Source organism: Erithacus rubecula (assembly GCF_903797595.1).
Source record: "Erithacus rubecula genome assembly, chromosome: 24".
NCBI classification, from domain to species: Eukaryota; Metazoa; Chordata; class Aves; order Passeriformes; family Muscicapidae; genus Erithacus; species Erithacus rubecula.
In genome coordinates this window covers 3053885-3077602 of record NC_136676.1, presented here as the reverse complement: position 1 = coordinate 3077602, position 23718 = coordinate 3053885, and the positions used below count along the sequence as shown (strand labels likewise).

The 23718-nt window shown below is 38.4% G+C and overlaps 1 protein-coding gene across 5 annotated transcripts in view; it reads right to left on the bottom strand.

The window, feature by feature from the left end:
- VPS13D (vacuolar protein sorting 13 homolog D) overlaps nt 1-23718 on the bottom strand; it is a 96099-nt gene that overhangs the window by 43892 nt on the left and 28489 nt on the right. For 4 of the 5 annotated variants that reach the window (XM_079326112.1, XM_079326108.1, XM_079326110.1 and 1 more), the window contains 31 exons: nt 22750-23015; nt 22455-22588; nt 22035-22190; nt 21229-21451; nt 20860-20934; nt 19944-20150; nt 19410-19499; nt 18284-18424; nt 17013-17135; nt 16300-16374; nt 13998-14103; nt 13520-13672; nt 12820-12955; nt 11811-11858; nt 10950-11100; nt 10102-10312; nt 8728-8975; nt 7905-8096; nt 7233-7359; nt 6609-6751; nt 5652-5782; nt 5235-5410; nt 5028-5151; nt 4211-4446; nt 3343-3451; nt 2567-2727; nt 2144-2252; nt 1225-1404; nt 834-950; nt 365-514; nt 56-205 (listed from right to left, as the gene is read on the bottom strand). In XM_079326112.1, the coding sequence (XP_079182238.1) occupies nt 56-205; nt 365-514; nt 834-950; nt 1225-1404; nt 2144-2252; nt 2567-2727; nt 3343-3451; nt 4211-4446; nt 5028-5151; nt 5235-5410; nt 5652-5782; nt 6609-6751; nt 7233-7359; nt 7905-8096; nt 8728-8975; nt 10102-10312; nt 10950-11100; nt 11811-11858; nt 12820-12955; nt 13520-13672; nt 13998-14103; nt 16300-16374; nt 17013-17135; nt 18284-18424; nt 19410-19499; nt 19944-20150; nt 20860-20934; nt 21229-21451; nt 22035-22190; nt 22455-22588; nt 22750-23015 (4648 nt within the window). The remainder of the gene's footprint in view (nt 1-55; nt 206-364; nt 515-833; nt 951-1224; nt 1405-2143; nt 2253-2566; nt 2728-3342; nt 3452-4210; nt 4447-5027; nt 5152-5234; nt 5411-5651; nt 5783-6608; nt 6752-7232; nt 7360-7904; nt 8097-8727; nt 8976-10101; nt 10313-10949; nt 11101-11810; nt 11859-12819; nt 12956-13519; nt 13673-13997; nt 14104-16299; nt 16375-17012; nt 17136-18283; nt 18425-19409; nt 19500-19943; nt 20151-20859; nt 20935-21228; nt 21452-22034; nt 22191-22454; nt 22589-22749; nt 23016-23718) is intronic. The other variant, XM_079326111.1, reaches the window with a different exon arrangement.

Here is a 23718-nt window from a genome sequence, read left to right as displayed (position 1 = left end):
GGGTCATTTAAGCAAAGTAATATCTAAGTTATGCAAACAAAACATTGTGGTTTACCTTGTATATATCAGTCAGTGCATTTTTACTGGGAAATTTCATGGCATTGACTTGCACAGCAGGCCCAAGGTCCAGGGGCTCATTCTCACTCATCCTGGGTGTCAGAAAGAGCACAAAAGGCCGTGTGGTGCCAATAAGTTGGTTGTCCACCTACACAATGGACAGAAAACAGAATTGAAACTACAATGGTTTTTAAAAATTAAAATCTCAGTCACAGCTATAAACATCTTTCAAACCTACTATGACTCAAAAAACTGAAGAAGATCTGTGAATAAATGAATTTCAAATGAGTTTCAAAATGGCAAATACCTGTATGTCATGCACACTGAGCTCTAGCATCTGACTGGTGGAGAGCTGAGTGTAGTGGACATAAATTCTGGTGAGGCTTGCAAACACAAGCTCTTCAGGGACTTTGTTGACCAAAGACAATCCTATTCCACCTTCCAGTTTCACAAGCACCTGAGAAAAGAAGGGGAAAAACCCATCACTAACAAACCAACACTGAAAAACCTGTGATATCAAATACACATTTCTGCAAAGAAATTATTTTTTTAGAATCATCTCCAGAGAGATTGAGCAGTTCACTGACAATTAGTCTTAGAATCAAGAGGGTTAAGGTGTATTAACCCAAATTCTAAGAATGAGAAGTCATAGCAGGAAAATCTAAAGTTCATAACACGAGGTCATCATCAGGAGAGGTTAGTGACAATCATCCCCCTCCTGAAATCTAGACAGGAAAATGAAAATAAAAAAGCCAAGGACAGTTGTCATATCTCACTTCTAATTCCTGCTCTGTATCTGGATTTTTGAACTTGCGCAGATCTTGTTCTGTGACTGGAAGTTCTTCTCCTTCAGTGAATGAACGATCATTTCTACGTTGGTTAGAATCAGTTATCTGAAAAAAAAAAAAAATTACTATAATGATCCTTTTCCTTTATATATATATATAAATATATATAAAAGCTATGTTGTCCTACCTTTGCAAATTATCTTTTTAAAAAATTAAGGACAAGCAAAACTTTAGCAGCAATTACTTCTGGCTTATGATATTCCCATCCTCTTCATGTCATTATAAAGGCAGCTTTGGATTTAAGATGTAATTCAGAAAAACTGTATTTCCAGTAAAAGCAAAGAATGGAACTAGATTCTAGTTAAAGAAGGGCTGTCACCTGCAGAACTCTGGTTGGCCCATCTCTGATGACTCTCACAGCCAGTATTCCTGAGCCAGGCCTCATCTTTTGGTTTGTGAACTGCTGTTCAGGTGGAACTGGCCCCAAAAGCTCAAGGGAGTTATCAGGACCTAAAACAACTTCAGCTCCATCATGAAGACCCTGCATTCCTCCCTTTGCCTGGAGAAAGAAAAAAGAGTAAGGAAAGAAAATTAAGTAATTAAGTGATAGGTAAATACTTTAGATAACTATTTACATATATTTAAAGCCGTGTTTTACTTTCCTCTCCTTATGTGCCAGAACTAAAAGAAGAGCAGTTCAACAGCATTTTACTTGATATTACTAAAGTTTCTGCTAACTCATGTTCAATCAGTTGGCAGATAGAAGAAATGGCTAAGATCAATAATTAAGCAATTGATAATTAGGTGGGTGATTGATAAGTAAGTGGGAATTTAGTATTCCCACTGCATGTTTAAAACTGAAGTTATTACATCATCAAGGGACATTGGAAAGCCCTTCCTGAAAAGTTTTCCAAAATAACAAGATGCTTTTTAAAAGACAAACCCTGGACCTGTATATGAGAATGTAAATCCATACTGATTCAACATCTAAAGACAGAAATACAGTGCTTTTTTGGTTGCTTCAAGTAGTAACTAAATAACTGCAGCAATTCAATCACAAAATGATCAATGCAATATCACAGTACTAATTAAAATACTTTTCTCATTTCTAATTAATAGTACAATTATTTGAAATTAATAAGAAGAATCAAACATAAAACATAAGCCGCCCGCACAAGTTCTCCTTGCTCCATATTCTGAACTTGCCTCAAAGCTTTTAGTTCACTTCAACACTAAGCCCAAATGACTCACCCACATCAGCAACAAACAAAACAGATCAACATATACTCAGTACTGACTTGGACAACAAGGCCATGGATGCCACAGGTGAGCTTCCCATCCCTGAAGCTCCAGCTCTGGGTGGTGCTGCGCCGCTGGTCCGGCCGCCTCAGCATCAGGGGCTCGTACCTGCAGGGAGGCCCAGAGCTCAGAGGATGCACCTCAGGGCTTCTACTCTGCACTTGTGTTACTGCTGAACATTTGTTTTGCCCCCCTAATCTCCTGAAGTGCTCTGCTGCAAAGGCATCAGCTATGCTTTTATAAGTATTTTCAAGTCACACAGGTGATCGTGAGATGGTTTTTATAAAACTAGATAATATCCAGCTCTTTCATGTATGGAAAGAACAATGTCTTTCCATACTCAGGGAATATCACATGAAGTACATTTTGAAAGACATTGTTAGAAATCCCCACCAGTTTCCTGAGGAACTGTATTTCAATACCTGTTATCTGTGACAGCTGCCAGGCCTGCGATATCTAAAATCATACTGGAGTCCTCGGAGCGAGGAGAAGCTTTGTGGGGGTTATGAGGAACTGAAGAACCTTCATGGCAAAGCATTCCTGACTCTGTCATCCTCCAGAGCTGGGATCGCTTGCCTGGCTCCTGTTACAGAAAAATTCAACACTTAACTACAGTACAGAGCAAGTATTTTTGTTCTATTTTGCTATCAGAGGCTTTGAACTATAATTCCTGGAATGATTTGTATATATTTAACTTCACAGCCCTGAACTAGAATTAGGAACTAGTTTGGATAAAGGCTTCTGATTGAACTCTGATATTCAATGAGTACACAACAGCAGCTGGATGCAGAGTTGCATTGAAAAGCTGTTTGTTAATTTCAGTGATCTTTAAACACAGTTTCTATTTCTTAAGAGCTCCAGAAATACATGACTGGGCTTACAATGCTCCCAAAAAGGAAGCATGTCCTACCTTGTAACTTCATGAGAATATCCAATATACAACATTCTGTTGTCTTGGAGGCATTTACAACCTTCCTTGTCACTATATTCCAATTCCTTTTTCTGTCACCTTTACCCCTATGAAAGTCTTATACAGAAGCACCACCACAATTCACAATAACCTATCACTTTGCAGTCTTTCTCTACCCTTTAAAAGTCTGAACTTTTTTTTTAATGTTGTCCTACTTTCAGCATTTGATTTTACTTCAGCACATAGCAACAGTATGATAAAAAAAAAAAGTCAAATGTGTCCTGGTACCTTCTTTTTCAGCAAAACTCGTTGAGTCTTTGGAGAAACATCAAGGACAAGCTCTGCATTTGCAGCATCCTTGTTTGAAGCAACTGGTCTGACACTTGGCTCCTGTAACCTGGAACACCATGAAAACAGCATCATCTTTGTTCAGAGTAGCAGCTTCTTTTGTAGCATGAATTAGCTCTGCACCAAAATTCACTTCCAATATTTACACTTCCAATAGAGCATGTCAGTGTAACATTTATATTGGGGGTTTTACCCCTCTTGTTAAGAATTACCAAGGCAAGCTGGTAAGTTAAATACATTTTGAAAAGGGGGTTTGATTTCTCACTGGAACTAGGAACTTCACAGGCAAAACAGATGAATTAAAAGACAGTTTTCTACCTCATATTGAGGAAAGCCCTGTATCAATCTTCCAGAGCTGTTTTCAGCAGCATATAAACTACTGCAAGCTTAAACCTCACAGGCACATTTTAAATAGGTGTGATTTGTGGTAAAGTGTCCTTTATATAGCTGAAGACATTAAGTCCCCAAAGGGGGACCCAAACATCCTGACTCTTCTGAGACCACATTGTGGGGTCACAGCAGATGCCTCATGCTAAATCCTTCTCACTCTGTGACAGAATAAACAGTGTCAAGCTGCACTTCTAAAGCAAAGGTACTGTGTCCAAATGAGGTAAAATACACAAATTAATGACAGCCAGACAACTTCTGAATGTGGCATTTCTGCTGCTAGCTAGAAGATAGATAAAAGTTTAAGTCCATATGGAAAACTTTTGAATGGCAACCATTAAGAGAACACTAATTTGATATTAATTAATTAAAGCTTAATGTGAAGATCAAAAATATTTCCATCAAAGATATAAAGAATTACCCTGAGAAAGTGTATGTAGCAGCAATATAGATGAAGTTTTCATAGTAAAGCTGTTTGCTGTCTTGAAAGTCATTCATGCAGCAGACAACTTCTGAGGAGCCTGCTCCTTTCACTGTTAGTGTGATGAAGGGAGGCAGGACTGGCTCATCCCATGCATAATCCAGAGAGGTCATGGGCTTCACATCAGTGGACAGCCTGGGCTCCACCACCTCGTGCTGCTTAAACACAACTGGGACCTGGAACAGTCAGGTAGGAGGAGTTTGTTCATGCAGGAATTGTTCATCAGACAGACTTTTTGCTATCATTTGCTCATTTACTAGGAGTTGATGACTGAAACATGTTCAAATCACTTCTTTTTTTTTCCCCCTCCAATCATTTCCATATGCATATTCTTCCATTAAGGTCTCAAGTAAAAAGAATCTTAAAGGGATGAGAAACATCATCTTTGCTTTTATCTGTCATCTGTGATTCAAAATGTCTGCAGGCCCCTGGAGCATCTCAAACCCTGCTAATCTAAATTATGAGATTAGAACAGATTAAATACCATCCCTCTCATTGGTGATACTTCTCTTCCTTGTAAGATTTTTAAAGCACTCATGAAAGCCACAGTGTTACTACCATTATTTGAAAAAGATGACGTAGCTGTGTACTTCCAATTCTTACTAGAACTTCAGAAAATTACAATCACGACAGACTAATACACAGACTTTAATTTTATTTCATAACACAAGTTAGTCAGCTCTCACTTATAACAAATACAGAACTAATTTTTTACTAAAAAAAGTAAAGGAAAAAATACGGGGTTTGTTTATTTTACCTTGGAGAAGTTGTCAATGCGGAAAGGCGGCGGTAGCTGGTCGGTGTCGCTGAACGCAATCCGATACGTGGCTCCTTGAAGGGTGATTTCTACTCTTAAGAAGTAACATTTTCCCAGGGTGTCCCTGAATAAGAACAGTACAAACAGGTAAACATCTGATCTGCATTATCTGCAGTGTCACACAGAAGATTTATAGGTCACAACTACCTCATATTAATGTGGAATGAATTGTTCTTGTTGACCTCAAAGCCCCCGGACCAAATGCAGTTTGGGACATCCATCAGCCTCACACACAACAGCTGATCATAATCATTCCGTGGCCAGTGGAACACCACACTGGAACCAGGGAGGGTGGAGATGTAGCCATCAGGATTGGATGTTCCCTAGGAATTGATAAATAATTGATAAATAATCCCAGCACTGAAAAAAAACACTATTAACCTCTACATCTCTAAAACACAAACACAGTCACTCTTCTGTGAGGTGGATGCTGCTATTGGAATAATAAAGATCTTCATAACCAGCCACAATACTTTAAAGAACAATGCCTGCCATTCTTGGTGAGCAGATGCTGTGACTAAGTACAGTAGTGCATTAAAAAGTCACCACCAGGAAGCTTCTTACCCGACCTCTGGCAAATTCCCTCTGAACAAAGGCCAGTTTGTGGCGTGACTTATTGTCCAGCAGGTACCGGGGAGCAAAGGTGACCATGCAGGTGTCAATGTAACGGCCTCTGCCTTTTTTGACATCAATACCTGGTCATAAAAACAAGGTGAAAATATAGCATTTATTTACAAAAGAAAAAGAGAGCTGCCATAATATATTTCAGAGAGCACAAGTCCTTTCTTGGGTTCTTGGGATGAAGTCTTTGTGCCAAACCACTGCCTTGCACTGGAACATTATTTTAAACAGTAAATGTAACCTTATGACATCTGTCATCTTCTATTTCTCAACTACAGCTTAGATACTGAAGATAATAAACCCCAAAACAATTCCCAATCAGAAGTATATCAATGCAAGTCATTATTTCACTTTTAACCATATTAAAAATTCCTCGACAATCAGTGTGGATTAACTTCCAGACTCTCATTTAATTCAAAACTAAAACCTGCTTGTACTTTGTGTACAAGGAATTCAGAAGCTGCACTCCTGCACATCAGCCTAGTCAGGCACCAAAAGCCAAAACCCACAGAAGCAGCACATGGCTGAACAGGTACAGTGCACAGACACTCAAAATAACCAGAGTAATGTCATGGGGTTTAGAATGTACTTGGAATTAAGATACAGGGGAAATAAAAACACAGAAGCAGACAGAACAGTTTGACAACATAGTTATTACCACTCAGTGATAAAATGCAAAATTAAAAATAACTCAGAATTAATTTTTAAGCTAATAAAGCTTAAAACAGAAGATCTAAAAATGCTTAGAATACTATCTTTTGTTTAATGGTTTTTGCCTGGACCCTCAAAAGCCTTTAAGAAGGTGTGTTTCTCTGCTGGAATTGTTCTGTTTCTGATGTCACTGACATTGTATCTCACCATGAGCTCTCAGGGTTTCCCAGTGTTCCCATCACCACCTACCAATGTTATAGATGAGGCCAGGCCGGTTCCCACGCTGGATCACCTTAAGGGCTCTGACACCACTGCCACCATCCAGGGAGAAACCCTGGCACCAGCCAGGAGTGCCTTCAGGATGGATTCCTCTTCCAACCCGCATCGTGCAGCTAAGGGCAAGAAGAAAACACAAAGGTTTAGTCATTTAAATGAAGGATCAGATAGCAACACCATGCTGGTGATCAAACACGTGCCCAGATAGAAAAAGAACATCTGTGTCTGGATATAGAAGCATTTGAAGCCATGATAAATCTCTTACTGAGTGACTCATTCTGCATTTCTGCCATAAACCCCTTCAACACATTGGTAAGGAGTCAATGGCCATGTCCTGTACAGAGCTTGGCAATTTCCAGACTCATTAATCATGATAGCATTTGTGTGTCTTTTATCTTTGAAATTTAAAAAAAACCCCAAACATTAAAATTTGGAAAAAATTGAGACACAACAGAATTGGCCAACCAAGGAGCTTTCAGCAGGAAATATCTAAGAATCCAATATGCTCAACACAGTATTAAAAAACTTAATCATTACACAGGTCATCTTAATTCTTTCATCCTTGTAAAGTTCCTCCTGATTGCCCTTCTTACTTACAAGTTTGGCTGTTCTTTATCAGCATAACAGAACAGCAGTGGGCTGAGGCTTCTAGCAAGCTCATGCTCTTCAAACTGACCAGCTGCATCTGTTTTTGCATTATCTTGTCTGAAGATAAGTGGCAATCCTTTAAGTAAACACAGAAGAAAAGTGTTAAACTACACATCACCTTTGTACAAATTAAAATGAGAGCAGTAAAAATTTCAAATTAAGGAACCCAAGATTTTTGTTGTAGTATTTTAGCTATTACTGTGCATGAATTCTCCTTCTAGTTCTTCATCTAATCTTCTCAAAGCAGCTGTTCAGAGCTGCAGGTGATGAGACTGGTCCATGCAGACCTCAAAGTGCCAGTGGAAGTTCACACAGACTCACTGCAATTCAGACCTGTTGCTTCTTAAGGCACTTCAGTCTTTGAAAACCACAAGTTTTAACAGTGATCTAATCCGCATTGATTTATTGGAGAGTTACAACAGCTCATGTTTGAAAATCTGTAATATTGTGTGTCTAAGCTATCTGCTGTAATCAAACAGTAACTGGCTGACACTATCAAAAACACAAATCCTTACAACCTCGATTCCTCTTAAGCAGCATTTAAAAGAAACTGATTAGAAAACAAATCAAAACACTACAAGAAATCCTTATTCCCCACTTGATGATTACAACCTCACTTGCCTGTTTTGTTGATTAACCAATATGGAGCTGAAATGAGTATTTTGAGGGAGCCCTCAGCACGGCACACGATGCGGATGGTCAGGTTCAGCAGCCGCTTGCTGACGTCGTACAGCCGCATCCGCACCATGTAGTTCTGAGTCCCTGGAGGGATCAACAGCTCTTTGCAGATGGGGAAGTTTTCTAGCAATACCCCTGTGAAACAAAACAAAACATCACACAAACACAAGGTTTTGATAAGCAATTGAGTTGGTGTTTCACAGAACCTGATTTTTCTAAGTATTTCATAGACCTCACCCTGATCAACTTTTAAATCTGCCCATTGTAGTAAATTCTGACCTCATGAAAAAATGCCTCTATATCAACTTTTAAATCTGCCCATTATAGTAAATTCTGACCTCATGAAAAAACACCTCTATTTATGTCACAAACAGCAAAACAACTAAGGGACCCTGCTTAGGGCTGATTATTGCTTTAGGCATTACAGGTCTAGCCAGTGTTAAATAACTCTGCATATACTCTCAACACCAGTTATTTCTGTTAAAAAGAAAAGAGCAAAACCACCCAAAATATCAGGAGCTTATTTGATTTATTCCCCTCTTTACCATTGTTTTTCTTCAATTTCCACTCTCAGGAAAACAAGAACCAAACAAGGAACACTAAATGACAGCTGACAGATTTGGAGGAATGATAGCAATACTGGGTTGGAATGAAATCATCATTTAAATGCTTTCTATTTCCCTATTTTTCCATTCTGTGCCACAGTTCCTTGCAGAAACAAGTTTCTGGAGAAACAGGGAGGAGCAGCAAAAGGCAGGAGCCTTACCAAGCTCAATGTTCTGGGCAGTGTCAGCTGTGTGCAAGGCAGCTTCTTTGCCAGGCTTCAGTGTCCCACTGATGGGCAAACCCTTCACATAGTACTCCAGCTCACAAGGCAGCAGATTGCAGATCACCACTGTTGGCAGCAGGTAAATGGTGTGCCCAGGCTGCCTGAAAATCTGCTTAGCACTGTCAGAGAAGATGCTGGAAGGCATGTAATCTGGATAATTCTCTTTCTTTATTGCCACACAAAACCTGGGAATGCCAACATGTGAGAAGTCAATGAATTTGATGGAACAATTAAACCCTGTCTTTCTGTATTGTACTAAGTCCTCAAAGATGCTCTACCTTCAGAATGGGTAAGAAAAACAGCATTTAGAGTTGTTCTCCACATAATCACTTGTAAATTATTACAAGCTATTTTGTATTCATGTCTGACATTAAGACAACATGAGTCTTCTGATTTTAGTCAAAGACTAAAGTTAGTTCCCCAAAACTGGTCTATTCAGAGAACTAACAGAAAATGGCTATTACAGATTGCCACCTTTAAAATCAACTTTTATAAACTTGCAAGAACATGTTCTTAACTGCTACTAAAACTGCTACTAACTATTGAAGTAAACTACAATCATGTTCTTAAACATAAATACTGAATGTGTCCTTCTTCCCAGTAGATATATCCTTGCTCTGACCACTTGACATTTCAGTTTTTTATTAGTTAAGGTGAAAAACTGAGTTGGTAAACCTTCATTTTAAATTATTTTTTTCTTTTGCTCCCTGTGATACATTCAAAAATAGTGTATTAGGAAATGAACTATGGAACTGACACAGAGCAGTAACTACATAGTGGGCAAAGGTCATTTCCTGATACAATTTCCATAATCCCTATCTCAGTATTTCCTGAATTCAGAGCAACCATAAATCAATCATATCAGAAAACTACAAAATCCCATTAAGCCCTTACTACGCAGAGACATTTTTGGCCTCAGAACTGAGCAGAGGACATTGAGGACAAAAAATGAGTATTTGTAAACATCTTTTGGTAAACCACTCACCATCCTCAGTGAGACAGAGCAGTTAATTTAATCTAAATTCACATTTTATTTTCTAATAACTTCTTTTTTTTTTTATTACAATAAATGTTCACAGTGTGCTTTGTATTGTCAGAGGTTTAACAGGCACTGTCAGAGGGGCTTCAAGGAGCCCTGCAGAACCAGAGCAGCTACACTTCACTGCTTTCTCACTATTCCAGAGACCCAATAAAACATCCCACTAAACTGCAGCAGCTTTCATCTCTAAGCATTTTCTTTCCTGTTATTTACTTTCACAGGATTTCATTTATCAGAGCTTACAGAAGAAGAAATTTTCAGGCTTTAATTACCTGAAAAACCTGCTGTTTTCAGACTCCATGGAGTGACACTCCCTCTTGCTGCTGCACACCTCTGCTGCCTTCTGGACATCAGTCCAGTGAATTGGAGCCTTACAGAAGAACACTCCCAATCCTTTGGGCCTGGCTTGCAAACGCCAGGATGTGAGATGTAATGGAATAGCAAAGGAATCTCCTGGCATAACTGCTGGAAGGACTACAGGCTCTGTAACCAGAGAAGAAAACACACATATCAAAAGGCTCCTTTAATGAAAAACATAAAATTTTGTAGTAGTAAGTCTCAAGTTTTTAAGGCAATACATCTAGTTTTAATGTAAACCACTTCCTGCTTTATGCACGTTCAAAAACCAACCTGTTATTTTCAGCTCTATTAATAATATGGCAGCAGACTAATTTCAGTGTATGAAACTGAAACAGCCTAAAAACTTGCTAGTACTCAAATTCTTCAGTGAAAATGTTTGTTCCCAAAACCTCATTCTTCAAACCTTTTGGGTACATTATCAGTGTATCATTACATTTCTACATTAAAACTTTGCATGTAACACCAAAACCCCACTAAAAAACCAACTTTGCTACATACAGAAATAAGATTCAGTCTTTACAGAATCTCAGCTTTTTTCATGTTTATCTGAACAACAACTAAAAATCTTAAATCCTAAAAATTCTCTAGTCTCTTGCTGACTGTTTTCTTCTTAACATGCCCCAAATCCTGCCCAGGGAGGACTATCCTGGTGTGAAGCATTACAGACGGTGGTGAATCTTCTTGGCTGAGAAAGCTGAACTCTCCACAGTATAGAGGGAGTGCTGAAGGAATAAGGGTGACAGGAGTGTGGAGCACTCACTGTCAGGGGCAGAAGGACTGTCCAGCCTCAGCTCCATGGGAGTTTCCAGCTTGTTCTTCACCATCAGGGCAGAGCGCACTGTTATCACCTTCCGGGCGCTCCCCTCCATGGTGACCTCAAACACCACACGAACTGGAGGCAATGAAGAAAACTGCAAGATATTTAAAAGCATTAAAAAGCTCAGGTAATGAAGAGGGACATCTCCACTATGAAGCACTAACTGCTGGAGAAAAACTTGCCAGCTGAGTCTAACCATGTGTGACTCATAAGGTGCATAAAGTTCATAATGGTGGTTTAGAATCCTGTATCAAAGCACAGTAAAATTATGAAAAAGCAATTCCGCATACCACTAACTCCATTATCTTTCTCAAAATGATGCAAGTTCAAATAAGAGATTCTAAGAGAAGAACTTTATATATCATCTCACTATTACATCATTTAATAAATCCATGGAGTTGAAGTCTAAGCCTCAAATAATTACCAGTCACGCATCACTAATATCTGTCAAAACTGAAAACATAAAGTGGAGCTTTCTTAACATATTCATACTTCTTAGCTACCCTTCTGCTGTAATGTTCTACTTCCTGCATTACATAAAGTCATTGCCACTTTGACCCTGAAAACAACATTTAGTATGTGTTTACATGCTAGAATTCATATATTGAAACTTAAGACCCATCTTTCAAACATTTAAACTTGTGAGGAATTATAAATATTTGTTCTGATTTGAAAGTGCATCTTGCTTAAATTTTGTTTCCATTCAATTGAAAAGGCTCTAGAAGGATGGAAAAGCCAGTTAATCTGTAGAGTTTCCCTACTCTTACTTAAGTAGCTCTCAAAAAAATGAAAATATATACTCACATAGACTTGTGGATGTATTATATTTGTTCTATTTATTGGGCTTCCAAGCTGGGAGGAAAGCAAACAAGAAGATCAAAGAAGTTCAACTTTTAAGATACTGCTCTCAGCTTTAACACAGAATTTTATCACAGAAGAATAAACTTTCATCACTTTGTGTTTCTGATCTTCAGTACAGCTTGGAATCATGTCAGAACTAGATTAGAAAAGCCTGTTTGTAATACTGCTTTGCAAAAAAATGAAGCTTAAGGAGGGTATGCTGTAAAGTAAAATTCTACAGGAGATGTTGCTGAACAGCAGTTCTCACTAGTTTATCATAATCTCATAATTTGTATACTTTTCCTTCAATATTCAAATTAGAGAGAGACGATCCTTTTTATTCTTCAATATTAAAGCATCAGAAAATTTAAATAAGAAACCACTGGCTCTCATCAGCAGTATCAAATCAAATTCAATTCTGTTTTATATCAAAAAGATCTCAACCTCCTATTTGTCCAGTGCTCAACAACTTCCAGTAGCTAGTTTCAGAATTTAGTTAGTCTTGAAATCCACAAGACCATTTTTACCACTGAGCCTCCACCAAATGCCAGCCTGCTGATTATTACAACTGCATTTTCTCTTCATGACAAGTATATTTTGTCTACAGAGCCACATACTTCAAAAACAATCCCTAGGCTTACAGGAAATTGCCAGTGTTGTTTATTTTAAGCAAATTAAATACATGAAAAGCATTCCTGCAATAAAAGAAATAAAAGTAGCTGCTGAAATGCTGGTCTGATTTAAAGCTCAGTCTCCATGAGTGCATGGCCTGTCACTAATACATTTGTTGTGTCACTGGAAGCTTTGCCTGCCAAGCACAGATGAACTGCTGACTGCTCTGGCTGTGCTCTGCTCACACAGCTCAAACCCAGGCTAACTGGAAGGGGGAGAATCTCATACAGCAGATGCTTTCAGATCATAATCTTGCAGACATCATTACTATCAATTTACATATTATTTTATTAGAACTTACAGTATGAGAGGAGGGATTCTTATCTGGTGCAGCATATCGGAAAAAGGTTCCAACTTTGTCTACAGACACTGGACTCACTTCTTCCCAGCCATTTACTCTCACTTGCAACTGATGAATCCTTAGATCATGTGTGTGCCTACCAGGGCAGATCAGGTTAAATTACTATTAAGCATTACTATACAGACTAAATACCAAACAGTTCAAACCACAAACATCCTCTGGATTCTGTTAAAAAAATCACACTAAAGCATTAAAATATGTCAAGTTTTTCTATTTCATGGATAGATGGAGCTGATTTTATGTCTAATTACTTTCCTAAGGAACACACAGACTCATATGTTGCAAAAATAAAAGAGTGCTACATATTTGTTAACAAGCTCTATTTCTTACCCCTGATAACAACCATAGTCATTGAAATAAATGACAGTGATTTGTAACTAAGACCCTCAAGTCCTTCTAAAATCTTATAATGATCCAACTCACATATAGGAATAGCTGCCACCAAGAGCAATAGTTGCTGCTTTACCAGAGAAATTATAATTTCACTCCATACAAGAGTATTAAAAATAGAAACCAAATATTAACAGCAGATTTAAAAGAAATTAATTTTTAATATAACACCTGCCAGTGCCCTCATAACTGTGAACCTGTGCACTCCATACACAGACTGTCAGAACATCTGATGGCCTGGCCCCTTCACCTGTGTCTGAGTTTCCCTCTGGTTTCAAACTCAAACGGAACCTCTTCCCCAGTGATAACCTCTTTCCATTCACTGACATTATGGGCATCACCCAGCAATGTCCCGTTTTCCTCAGGAACAACACCTGGACTCCCACTGTGAGACAGCGCAGCCCTGTGAAGAGAACCACAGATGTTACAAAATGATACTTCAAGTTACAAGTGCATTCCAGTCTGACTCAGTCCTGCAGTGAACACACTCACACCATAATCTACTTGATTGGTTTCCACATTCTGATTGGTCTCTTGAAAAAAAGATATTTTTTTGTTTAATGATAAAACTATCTATCTCTGTGTCAAAGAAGAGGCTCTTAATTGAGTAAAACTGGGAGTTGCCTACATGTCTCTGCAAAACATAAGTATTGAAACAACAGGGTTTGGCTGACATGGAAGAGGAGCCAGACAAGAGTGTGTGAAGTGACCCCTGCAGAGCTCCTTACCGGGTTGGGGTCGTAGTCAGGGTGGCAAACCAGAGAGTGCAGCCAGTGTGATTCCTCAGGGCAAAGGGCACAAAGGGCAGCCTGCGCTTCGGGGTCTTCATTTTAGCTGCAAAACACAACACACACTTGGCTGAATGCCCATGAGAAACTTCCATCAGATGGTACTGTGGGATCAGGTACAATGCCTGGAGAACCACAACCTGCACTAACTAAAGGAAAACAAAGAAACAGGACATCAGATTATCTCAAAGTTGCTACAATTAGTAACTACTACGGAAAAGGGATAAAACAAACTGATATTCTTCCCCTACATCAACCCCACTTGGACTCAGCTTCATCTACACGTTCTTTAGTTTCTTTATATCAAGTCTTAAAAAACACTATGCTTTCAGTTACACCTAACATGGAGAAATTCTAACTAAAATCTCAAGCATAATCAGAAACCTTTTATACACACCCAAATGCTCATTAAATACTGACCACACATTCACTTATAATTAAGATTTATGCTGTATTTAATGTGACAAACACAGGGTAAGCCAGTACCCCCTTTAAAAGGACTTTTATTCTCAAAGCCTGAACAAGTAGAAATATTTCCCTATACAGAAAAAAGCCTACTGAAATATAGAAAATAATTTGAGAGCAACCAAAGTCAATCTGGTTTTGTTAAACTGCTGGGACATCAAAACACCAGAAGAAGAAACTTCTCCTCTCATGTTTGACTTTTTCCAAGCACAAATTTCTAAAGGCACACAAGTGTTACTCTCATCTTCCAAATCTGTGAAAATACTTACTGAGTTTGGACAGTAAATTACTGTCAAAGTCCAGTAATTTACTTTAAAAGGAAGATAAATGGCTGCTACCTCAATACACACATCTTTGGTATGAGAGAAGTGGAAAGGAGGCACACACAATAAATCAGCTGCTTAAAGAAAAGGCAAGACAGAAATCTCTTCCCCAGACCTGATCTGAAGTCACTCCAAAAGGTTTCCAGAGGCAAGCAGGGGTGATGTGGGGAGGGCAGGAAAGTTTTTGAAGGAGTTACTGATCATGACAGATGACTTTCTGTCAGATCAACAAATCCCCAGGTACCCTCACATTGTCCATGGAGACTTAAATCTGATCTAAAGCTTACAGAGAAATTTATTTCCAATTAAACAGCAAGAAGATTAAATCCTTGAAAATCAAAATTCTGATTTTTGCCAAAAGCAAATAAATGTTTTTAGTGTTGAGTTTCACTTTATATAACTTTTTGGCTAGCCCAGGTTCTACAAAATGAGACCAGAAGCCAAATGAATTTTTACTCTGATGTTTAATCCATTGCCAATTTATCTTTGGAGACTTCTGAAAAAGAATTTTTGGGACGAAGGCCTGATTTTCAAAAGAAATGTAAAAGTTGCATTTTGAGACTACTGCCTGAAAAAAAAAAATTGGCTATCATTACCAGGACGATTTTTCATCATTAGTTTAGTAATTTAGCTGCAAGCCCTACTAAAAGCCAAGCAATTAATATTAGATGTTTTGCTGCCTGTTTGATTTTTGGGGGAAAAAAGAATAGGAAAAATATTTCAGAAAAATAAATCAAAATTTTTCCATTTTGTTGTTTTTTAAAACTCAGTGAAAATATTTCTAATGGCACTCAAACAGGAAACAGATGTAGATTTCTAGGAAGTTTTCTGTCCTCCCATCCATTAACTTTTCTACAGGGTTATATATTTATGAAGTGTGCTGTTTGTCTTCTGCATGGTTTTGCCTAAAACCTGTCCTGTCAAATAGAACCCAAAGAAATTAACAAATTATTTATTAGGAATGCTTTACTTCTTAAGGCTTATTAAAAACAGCCTGTGCTTCTGAAGGCATCTGAAAGTTTGAAGTACTTAAATATGCTAAATTAGGCATAAATATGTATATTCAACATCTGGGAGATATTTTTAGAATATAAATTAAATATTGTGATATTACACTATTTTTAACCCCACTGTACTGTACTGTCCCTCTAGAAGAGGGACACTGAATAGTCAACAACTCACACAACCTTCCTCACAAAGAGCTTTCCTACATGAGCTTTTATTTCTCCATTGTTTCCTGAAGGCCCCAGAGAATGACAGAATGAAATATTAAATTTAGCACACTAAAAGAAAAGTAGCTGTTACATATTTGACTTGAAGGCTTTTTGGGTATTGATTATTTTTAAATACAGAGCCCAATCCACCAGCAAGTCCCACATACAGCACAGTATTTATTGTGCAAGAGCCTTCCAAGGAAGAAAAACCACTTTTTGGGTCTGTGTGCTGTACAGTACCTCTAGCATAGATCTGATGCTCTAGGTTAGTCAAACTGGCTGTACTCCTAGTTCTAAGGTAGACAAGAGGGAGGCCTGGCAGACAGGAAAGACAAAGTTAGCAGGTAAGAAAATCCACACAATACAGGCAAATCTTCCCCTGCATGCATAAGGGAAGATCCATGTCATGCAATTACAAGTCTCTACCCAATTTGCTTACACTAAACTGGCATTTGAACTGATAAAATTCCTTCCAGAAGGAACTCTGGGAGAAAATAAGCTGAAAAGAGCTGTCACATATTGAGAGCTGTTACTCAGGTGATTATTTCACCAAGAGAATAGTATTTTTTTCCAGAAACTCAGTTATTTAAGTCTTTGGGATTCAGAAAGACAAAGTTCCTCTCTGAACTGCACACAGTCTAAACTCAATACTGATTTAATCCTTGACATGAGTGGCAGAAAGAAAGGAAGCAGAACTAGCAGTGCAAAGCTCCTTCTGAAAGCTAAGCAGCCAGAAAGCTTTTTGTTTTAAAATAATTGAACATAATTGAACAGAAAACAGCTTTTTTGTCTTTTTTTGTCTTTTTTTTTTTTTTTTTTTTTTTTTTTGCCAAACATCTCTAACAAATCACTGTATTGTGAGAAGCCAAAATACTTATGTTTGGAATACATTAGACAGATGACCATGTGTGTCAGGACTGTTTCAAATAAAGTGTGATTAATGACCAACATACTCTGCCCAAAACATGGGGGATCCACTGAAGAACCCATCCAGTCTTCTGAGCTGATTACATTCACTTCTTTGTCCTGTTTACAGTAATCTTCCATCCAGGACTGCTTGGTACATGTGTATTGCTCTAGAGGAATGTAAGCACAGACAGTCAATGTCTCCAAGGTGGCAGCAAACAAAGTCATTGAAAAGTGTGTTAAATTCATCACACTCAAGTTACTCCACTCTAAGAGCAGAAGTTCCACTTCACTGCTTTTTCTGTGAGTCACTTACATAAGCTGAAGACAAACAACAGCTCATAAAATCACAGCAGTGTCTTAAAAAAATATATATCCATCAGATCTTATTTTTTAAAAAAACTTTCAGTGGAATTTTATGTTCTTAAGACACTCCTATGTCAATCTAAGAGTTCTCCCTGCCAAGGCTATTAACCTTAAATATTTTCATATTATAAGTACTTCCTAGGGGTTTGGGGGTTTGCTTCTTTTTAAGAGGCACATGCACATTCCTGCATAAATACCAAGATACCAATTGTGTCCTCTGGCACAATATTAGTCACAAACTAACCTCACTACTTATTATCACTGCTTTTTAAAAGTATAATCTTAGGAATCATTGATTTGCTTCTCCTCCTGCCTCCCCCTCTTTCTGCCAATCCCCTCTGGGTTGTCCTTGGGGGAGAAAGGACAAAGAAAGTTTTTTCTGTTACATCTACAAGCTGTTGGCTTTTCTTTTATCATGCCCACCAAATAATTCTGAATGAGCAGCAATATTCCTGGGAAAAGTCCACAATTAGAGCTCCACAATGCAGAAGCTCAAATAAAATTGGAGTTAAGGATGAACAAAATATTTTGACTTCCAGAGGTGGGAACTGACAGCTCAGGTGCTCAGAGACCAAAGAACTGAAATGAGTAGCTCTCCACTACATCTGTCAATGTACTGAGAAGTGATGAGCTGATCAAAATATTTTTAAGCCCTGTGAAGTACAGAAAGCTTCAGCTGAAAGCCTGTTTCTGATTAAAAATAAATTTCAAATAACATACAAATTTGATAGAATTCATATGACCAGAGAAAGAATTCCTACTAACCTCTAACACATGCAGCCCACGTCTTTACACTTTCACACCATCTGACAGAACACAGGCTGCCTAAACTCACACCTGGTACAGCATCCTGGGAAGCAGGGAGGGAGCTGGGGCAGAACTGCTCCCTCCAGCAGCACTTGAACTGGAGCTGTCTGTCCCTTGCAGCAGTGCAGGGGATACTGTCACATACCCATGAGCACAGAGGTGATGTTCACATCCAGCCGTGGCGTGGCTTTCAGCTCCAGCCTGAGGCGCGGCGGGTGCAGGCGGCTGGAGGATTGCTGCTGCCAGGACACTGCACATGGCCAGGGCTCAATGAAGGGCTCCCACCCTGCCACAAACACAAACCAGCACCTCTGACACACTGCAATGCTGCTCACACAGTCAAACTTCCATCATTACATCCTTTCATTGTAACCCACGCTCAACAGGAAGTTGCAAGCCTGTGGATTTAATTTAATGCCTGACACAAATTTGGCCCAGTTTCTCCATTTAGACCATGTATGCAGGGCCTTGCAGAAATGTCTTAGTTCCAATTAAAGCATTAGGAGGCAATTACAGCTCTATAACTAAGCTACCTGGAATTAAGCCCTCTCAAACAGCTTTGACAATGATTTTCACACAATTATAACTTAAGTTGGTTATTATTCAGTATCTCAGAAGATAAAGGTCTAGAAGCTATTAAAAAACAGCCTATATATTTTTAAAAACAAAGTATTCTTTAAAACAAAAGAAATTATCTTGTTATTGACAGATAATTCCTGAGTGCTTGTCACCAGTTATGTAATAGAAAATTTAGTTTCTAAGTTAAAAAACCCCACACAACTAGATTACTTGTTTTGTCAGTATCTGGCTTGTATTGAGGCCATCTGGCCTGCTTTTTTGTATCAAAAACATAAATTGTGGTGGTCTTCTTAGATTAATCCTTTGTCTTCAGCCCAATCACCTGCCCTCACATCTTTTCCTTCCTGAAATATGTAATAAGGTGAATGTATCAAACAATTAGAGAGAAGAGAATGTAAAGATAGCTTGTTATAAAACTGTTATTTTGCTGGATTACTTTTTTATGCAATTCCATTTGAAAATTTGACTGCAACTTTCATTATCAGCAAAATTTCCACTTTGCACATCCAGCTGATCTCAAATCAGGATATCTTGTCTAGGATCACACTGTCTCACACACACAGAGTCCCAAAAGCCAACCTTTCCCTAATTCCCTTAGAGGCATCTCACAGTGGGTGAATTCAGGCTCTTGTAGCAGGAAAGGCTGTTTCCTAAACTTAAATAAGAAAACAAGAACCCCCCAGGTATTTCACCTGAAAGCTCACGGTTGTAATAATCTCCAGAGAGGGTGAAACGAGCATGGCCTTCAGGGCTGGTTCTCAAATGTTGGAGAAAATTCAAATCTGGGGGGGGAATAAGAAAAAGAGGAATTTAAACTAATGCAAAACAATCAAGCTGTCTGATTTTGGGGACTTTCAAGTAAGCAATGGAAGGTTTTGTCTTGTCTTTTAAACTGAAATGGTATAAAAAGCCTATCATAATATTTTTCAAATAACACTTGCAGACAGCCACACCTTACAACACAGAGCCTCCCTAGGATTCAGCTCAGGATAGATTTCATTTGTTACGTGATGGAAAAAGGGGAAACCAGAATCTTAACCTTACAAAGACTGTAATCTTAAAATCAAAACTTCAACCAAACAGAATAAAGGAACCCCCAATATCCCACACAACCACCACCAAGACACTGTCAGTTGAAGCTTGACAGTCCTGACAAACAAGAGCATGATGCTGAACACTCCCAGAACCAAGAGCCATTTTCTGCCAAGGCAGAACCAGCTACTCACGTGAAAAGGTTAATTCTGCCAGGGGAACATCACAGTCCATGCAGTCATCTATGAAGCAGATGCAGACACTTTCTGCCTTTATTTCCACTCCAGAGATGAACTGGAAAGGCACAATCCCCTGGCTATCTCGACCAGAAGAGGTCTGAGAAACTGATTTCAGAGGTTCAGCATTCTTAAACAACCAACTTGCTGCTTTTTTCATGTCACCTTAGACACAAGCAAACAATCAATCATCATCTACTTTCTCTAAGACATGTATTTAGTAAAAATCATATATAAGCAAATTAATTCCCTCTCTCTTAAGAAAATATTCTCAGTAATACCTTGAATATGCTCTATTTTGTAACATAAATATGAGAAGATTATAAAGACATTGCATATCCTAAAAGTAAGAAATGTGTTTTGAAGTTCACAAATGTAATAAAGATCTATAACATTATGCATGCCTATAGATAAGGTGGGAGGCATGATAATGCTAAAGGAAAAAAGAATCACTTGTGTTAAAGCTTTGTCTTCCCTTCATGCATTGCATGTAGAACTAGATAAATGTGATTTTAAAAGGGAGAGATGAAAACACATGCTTTCAAGAGGAAGAGATGTGTAATAGCAAGAAATTGGTGCACCAAAAACATTACTAACCTGAACACAACTAAAACTCCCAAACAAAAAAAAAAAAAAGCCACTCAAGCACCCCACAAATGACATCTCATAGGGCAGAAAGAATCCTTGGGGGGTGGATTTGACACAGAAGCAGAACAGGAAGAATGTTTAAGACTACAGGCCAGCACAGAGAAGATGTTCTAAAGAAGGAAACAATGCCTGTGCATTGCCACCTGACAGTCTAAAGGCTTTACTTAATTACAATTTAAGTCATATGAACAATGTGCAAACCTCTGCTAAGAATATCTGGTGTTACCTTGGCAGATCAGAAGAGCTTTACGAGAATCCTCAACGCCGAACCCCAGCTCCTGGAGCCGAGCCAGCTGCAGAGCTGCAATCAACAAGCACAAACCCTGACAGTCACCTACTTGTATTCATTTCTAAAATCAAGATACATCTGTCTGAAAAATGGGGCTCTGTTTGTTTAAGGTTGCAAGTGTAGAAAAAGGACATGATTCAGCCTTGTTTTTATGTTTTTTACAGTATCATCAGGACAATTATTAGGTTCTAACCAACACCACAAAGAGACAAACATCTTTTGTGTTAAGCGTATAGATTAGCTTCACCTTGCAAAAACCTCCTTTAGATATAAAAAGTGGCTTCACTCCAACAGTGAAAAACATACCAAGAACAGGATCCAGCACACGTTTGGATCCATCTCTGGTTTCGTGTGCCAAGGAGCTCTCAGTGGCCAGTGCTGAACTGGAGGGGTCAGCAGCATTCCCAGCACCTGGGGCAGCTGAGTCAGGCAGAGCTGCACTTGTCTGTTGGGGAATTGACTTTGCAATTGCCAAGAAGAGCTGAACATCATTGTAGGACAGCCTGATATCCAGGGCTTGCAGCTGAATCTAAATGAAAAATCAGAATATAAGATTCACTTGTATTTTCTACACATTTTCTTAAGTAATTCAGGTATTAATCAAGCTTTTCTCAAAAGAAGACAAAATTTAATGTTACAACCTGATCACCATGCTGTTTTAAAGATCCAATAATAAAATTACCAAACTTGTTACTATTTACCAACAATCAAAACATCACATCTCGGGGGAAGTAAGTTTTCATTTGATACAATGGTAAAAAATGTCTTTAAATATAATTCCCCTCTAATATGTCCTAACAACTAGAAACAGAAAATACAGAAAAAAATATTTTTCTTTCAGGTATTAGTAACTACCTAACACCATCAGCCTACACAATCAGCCCATTTCTTTCCCCCACTATTAATCTTTGTAGCATATCCCATAAATCACTCTTTCATTACCACTAAGAGCATTTTCTGCATGCTTCTTTCTTTTTCTTTTCCATTTCAGGAAAAAATTAACTTATTCTCTTCTTATGCATTTGAGAGTCTTCTATTGAATCCTTGGGGACAAAAATATCTCTATTATTATTCTCTACTGCATACAATTTTATTCAGTCCATGAATATTACCTCTAGAATAGGAGGAAAATCTTCACTATTGAAAGCATCCAGCAGTCCTGAACCTCTTGGGTAGGAAGAATTCCCAATAAGTTCCATATGAATCTGTACTGGATCAATAATTGACAGTGCAGTCTCTTGCTCATTTCCTAACCGGCATGAAAACACCTAAAAATTGAAAATGATTTTTAAAAATTATGAACTGAGACAACAGGCCTGGCAAGAATTAGCAATACTTTGAGACTACAGTCAAGTCTTACAATGTTTTAACAGAAACAATATTAAACTATTCTCAAAACTGATGATGAGAAACCAACAAACTTCAAAAAGCATCTGTGGACTGCTCCTTCTGTATATATATTTACAGCAAAGTATTTTCACAAAACTCCTCTAATGTTAGACATTAAACAGAAGCAAATTTCCTTTCCTTACCTCAATGTCAGACAAATAGCCAGAGAAAGGACGATCTAACAACTTGGGCTTGTAAGTGAGAACAGTGGTTCCCTTCAGAATAATTGCATTGGTATCAAAGCAGGACATGTCTTCAACAACCACAAATTCAGTTCCTTAACCAAAAAAAAGCACAAATAACTAACAGGGCAGTTGGCAATATCATTAAGGTACTTCAGCAGATTTTCTGATTTCCTTTAATGGAGCTGGTTTTACACCAGCACACAGCTTTTAGTGTAAAAACTCCCAAATCAGCAGCAGAGAAGAGCACATTTACCTGTCACATTAATCTTGACTTCCAGCTGCTTTTCTGCTGTCACAGGGAGTGAGGAACGTTTGGTGACTACTCCACTTTTCACAGTTTTGGGAACAACAGTGGTGTCACTGGTGCAGGGTCGCTGGCGGGACGATTGGGGACTGTCCCTCTTTTTGCTGTCCCCAGGAGTGTACAGAAAATCATGAACCAGCAACAACCAGTCAAATATCAGGAACACACGAAGATTGTTCAGAACTACTGTGAAACTGGAGGAATCCTTAGTAGACCTTGTAAGAGGAGAGAAGCACACAGGTGAATTTTACAACCTGCTGGTATTTAAAATCATGCTGAAAATTATCAGGATCTAGAAAGAATTATGTGGCATTTGATAGGGATGCACTTAGTTTACAGAGTCAGGCCTTTAAAATAAATACATACATACTTTTTTTTTTTTTTTAACAGATTGAAATTCAATCTGCTGTACCCACAAAACCCCAACAGATCTGCACAAATTCTAAGCCATAATGGCACAAGAGATTAATTGAAAAACTACTTGACAAGAAATTTACAAAAGCTCCTTAAACACACTTACATTATCAACATTAATTTCCAAAATCTCAGATTTTAAAACATTTTTTTATTATAATTTTATGTCTGTTGGGTATCAAATCTAACATTCAGACCTGGATCTGAGATAAGGGGTACAACATGAATTTCCTCTCACACCCTGGCAGCATTTTGCAGCACAGGAAGCTGCTTTGTCATGCAGAAAAAATCTCAGCCTGCTTGAGCTCCCAGCATCCCATCCTGAAGATCTGGCTAGGACAGATAAAGTGCTTGGCTCCCTGATCTGGAATACCAGTTACATTTGATCATGCTAACTGGAAAATCATCTAAGTGCTTAAATGCCATGAAACCATTTTCAATGCAGCACACTGTGAACTACAAAATCTCCAAAGATCTGGGATGCCTTAGTGGGGAGCAGCTCTG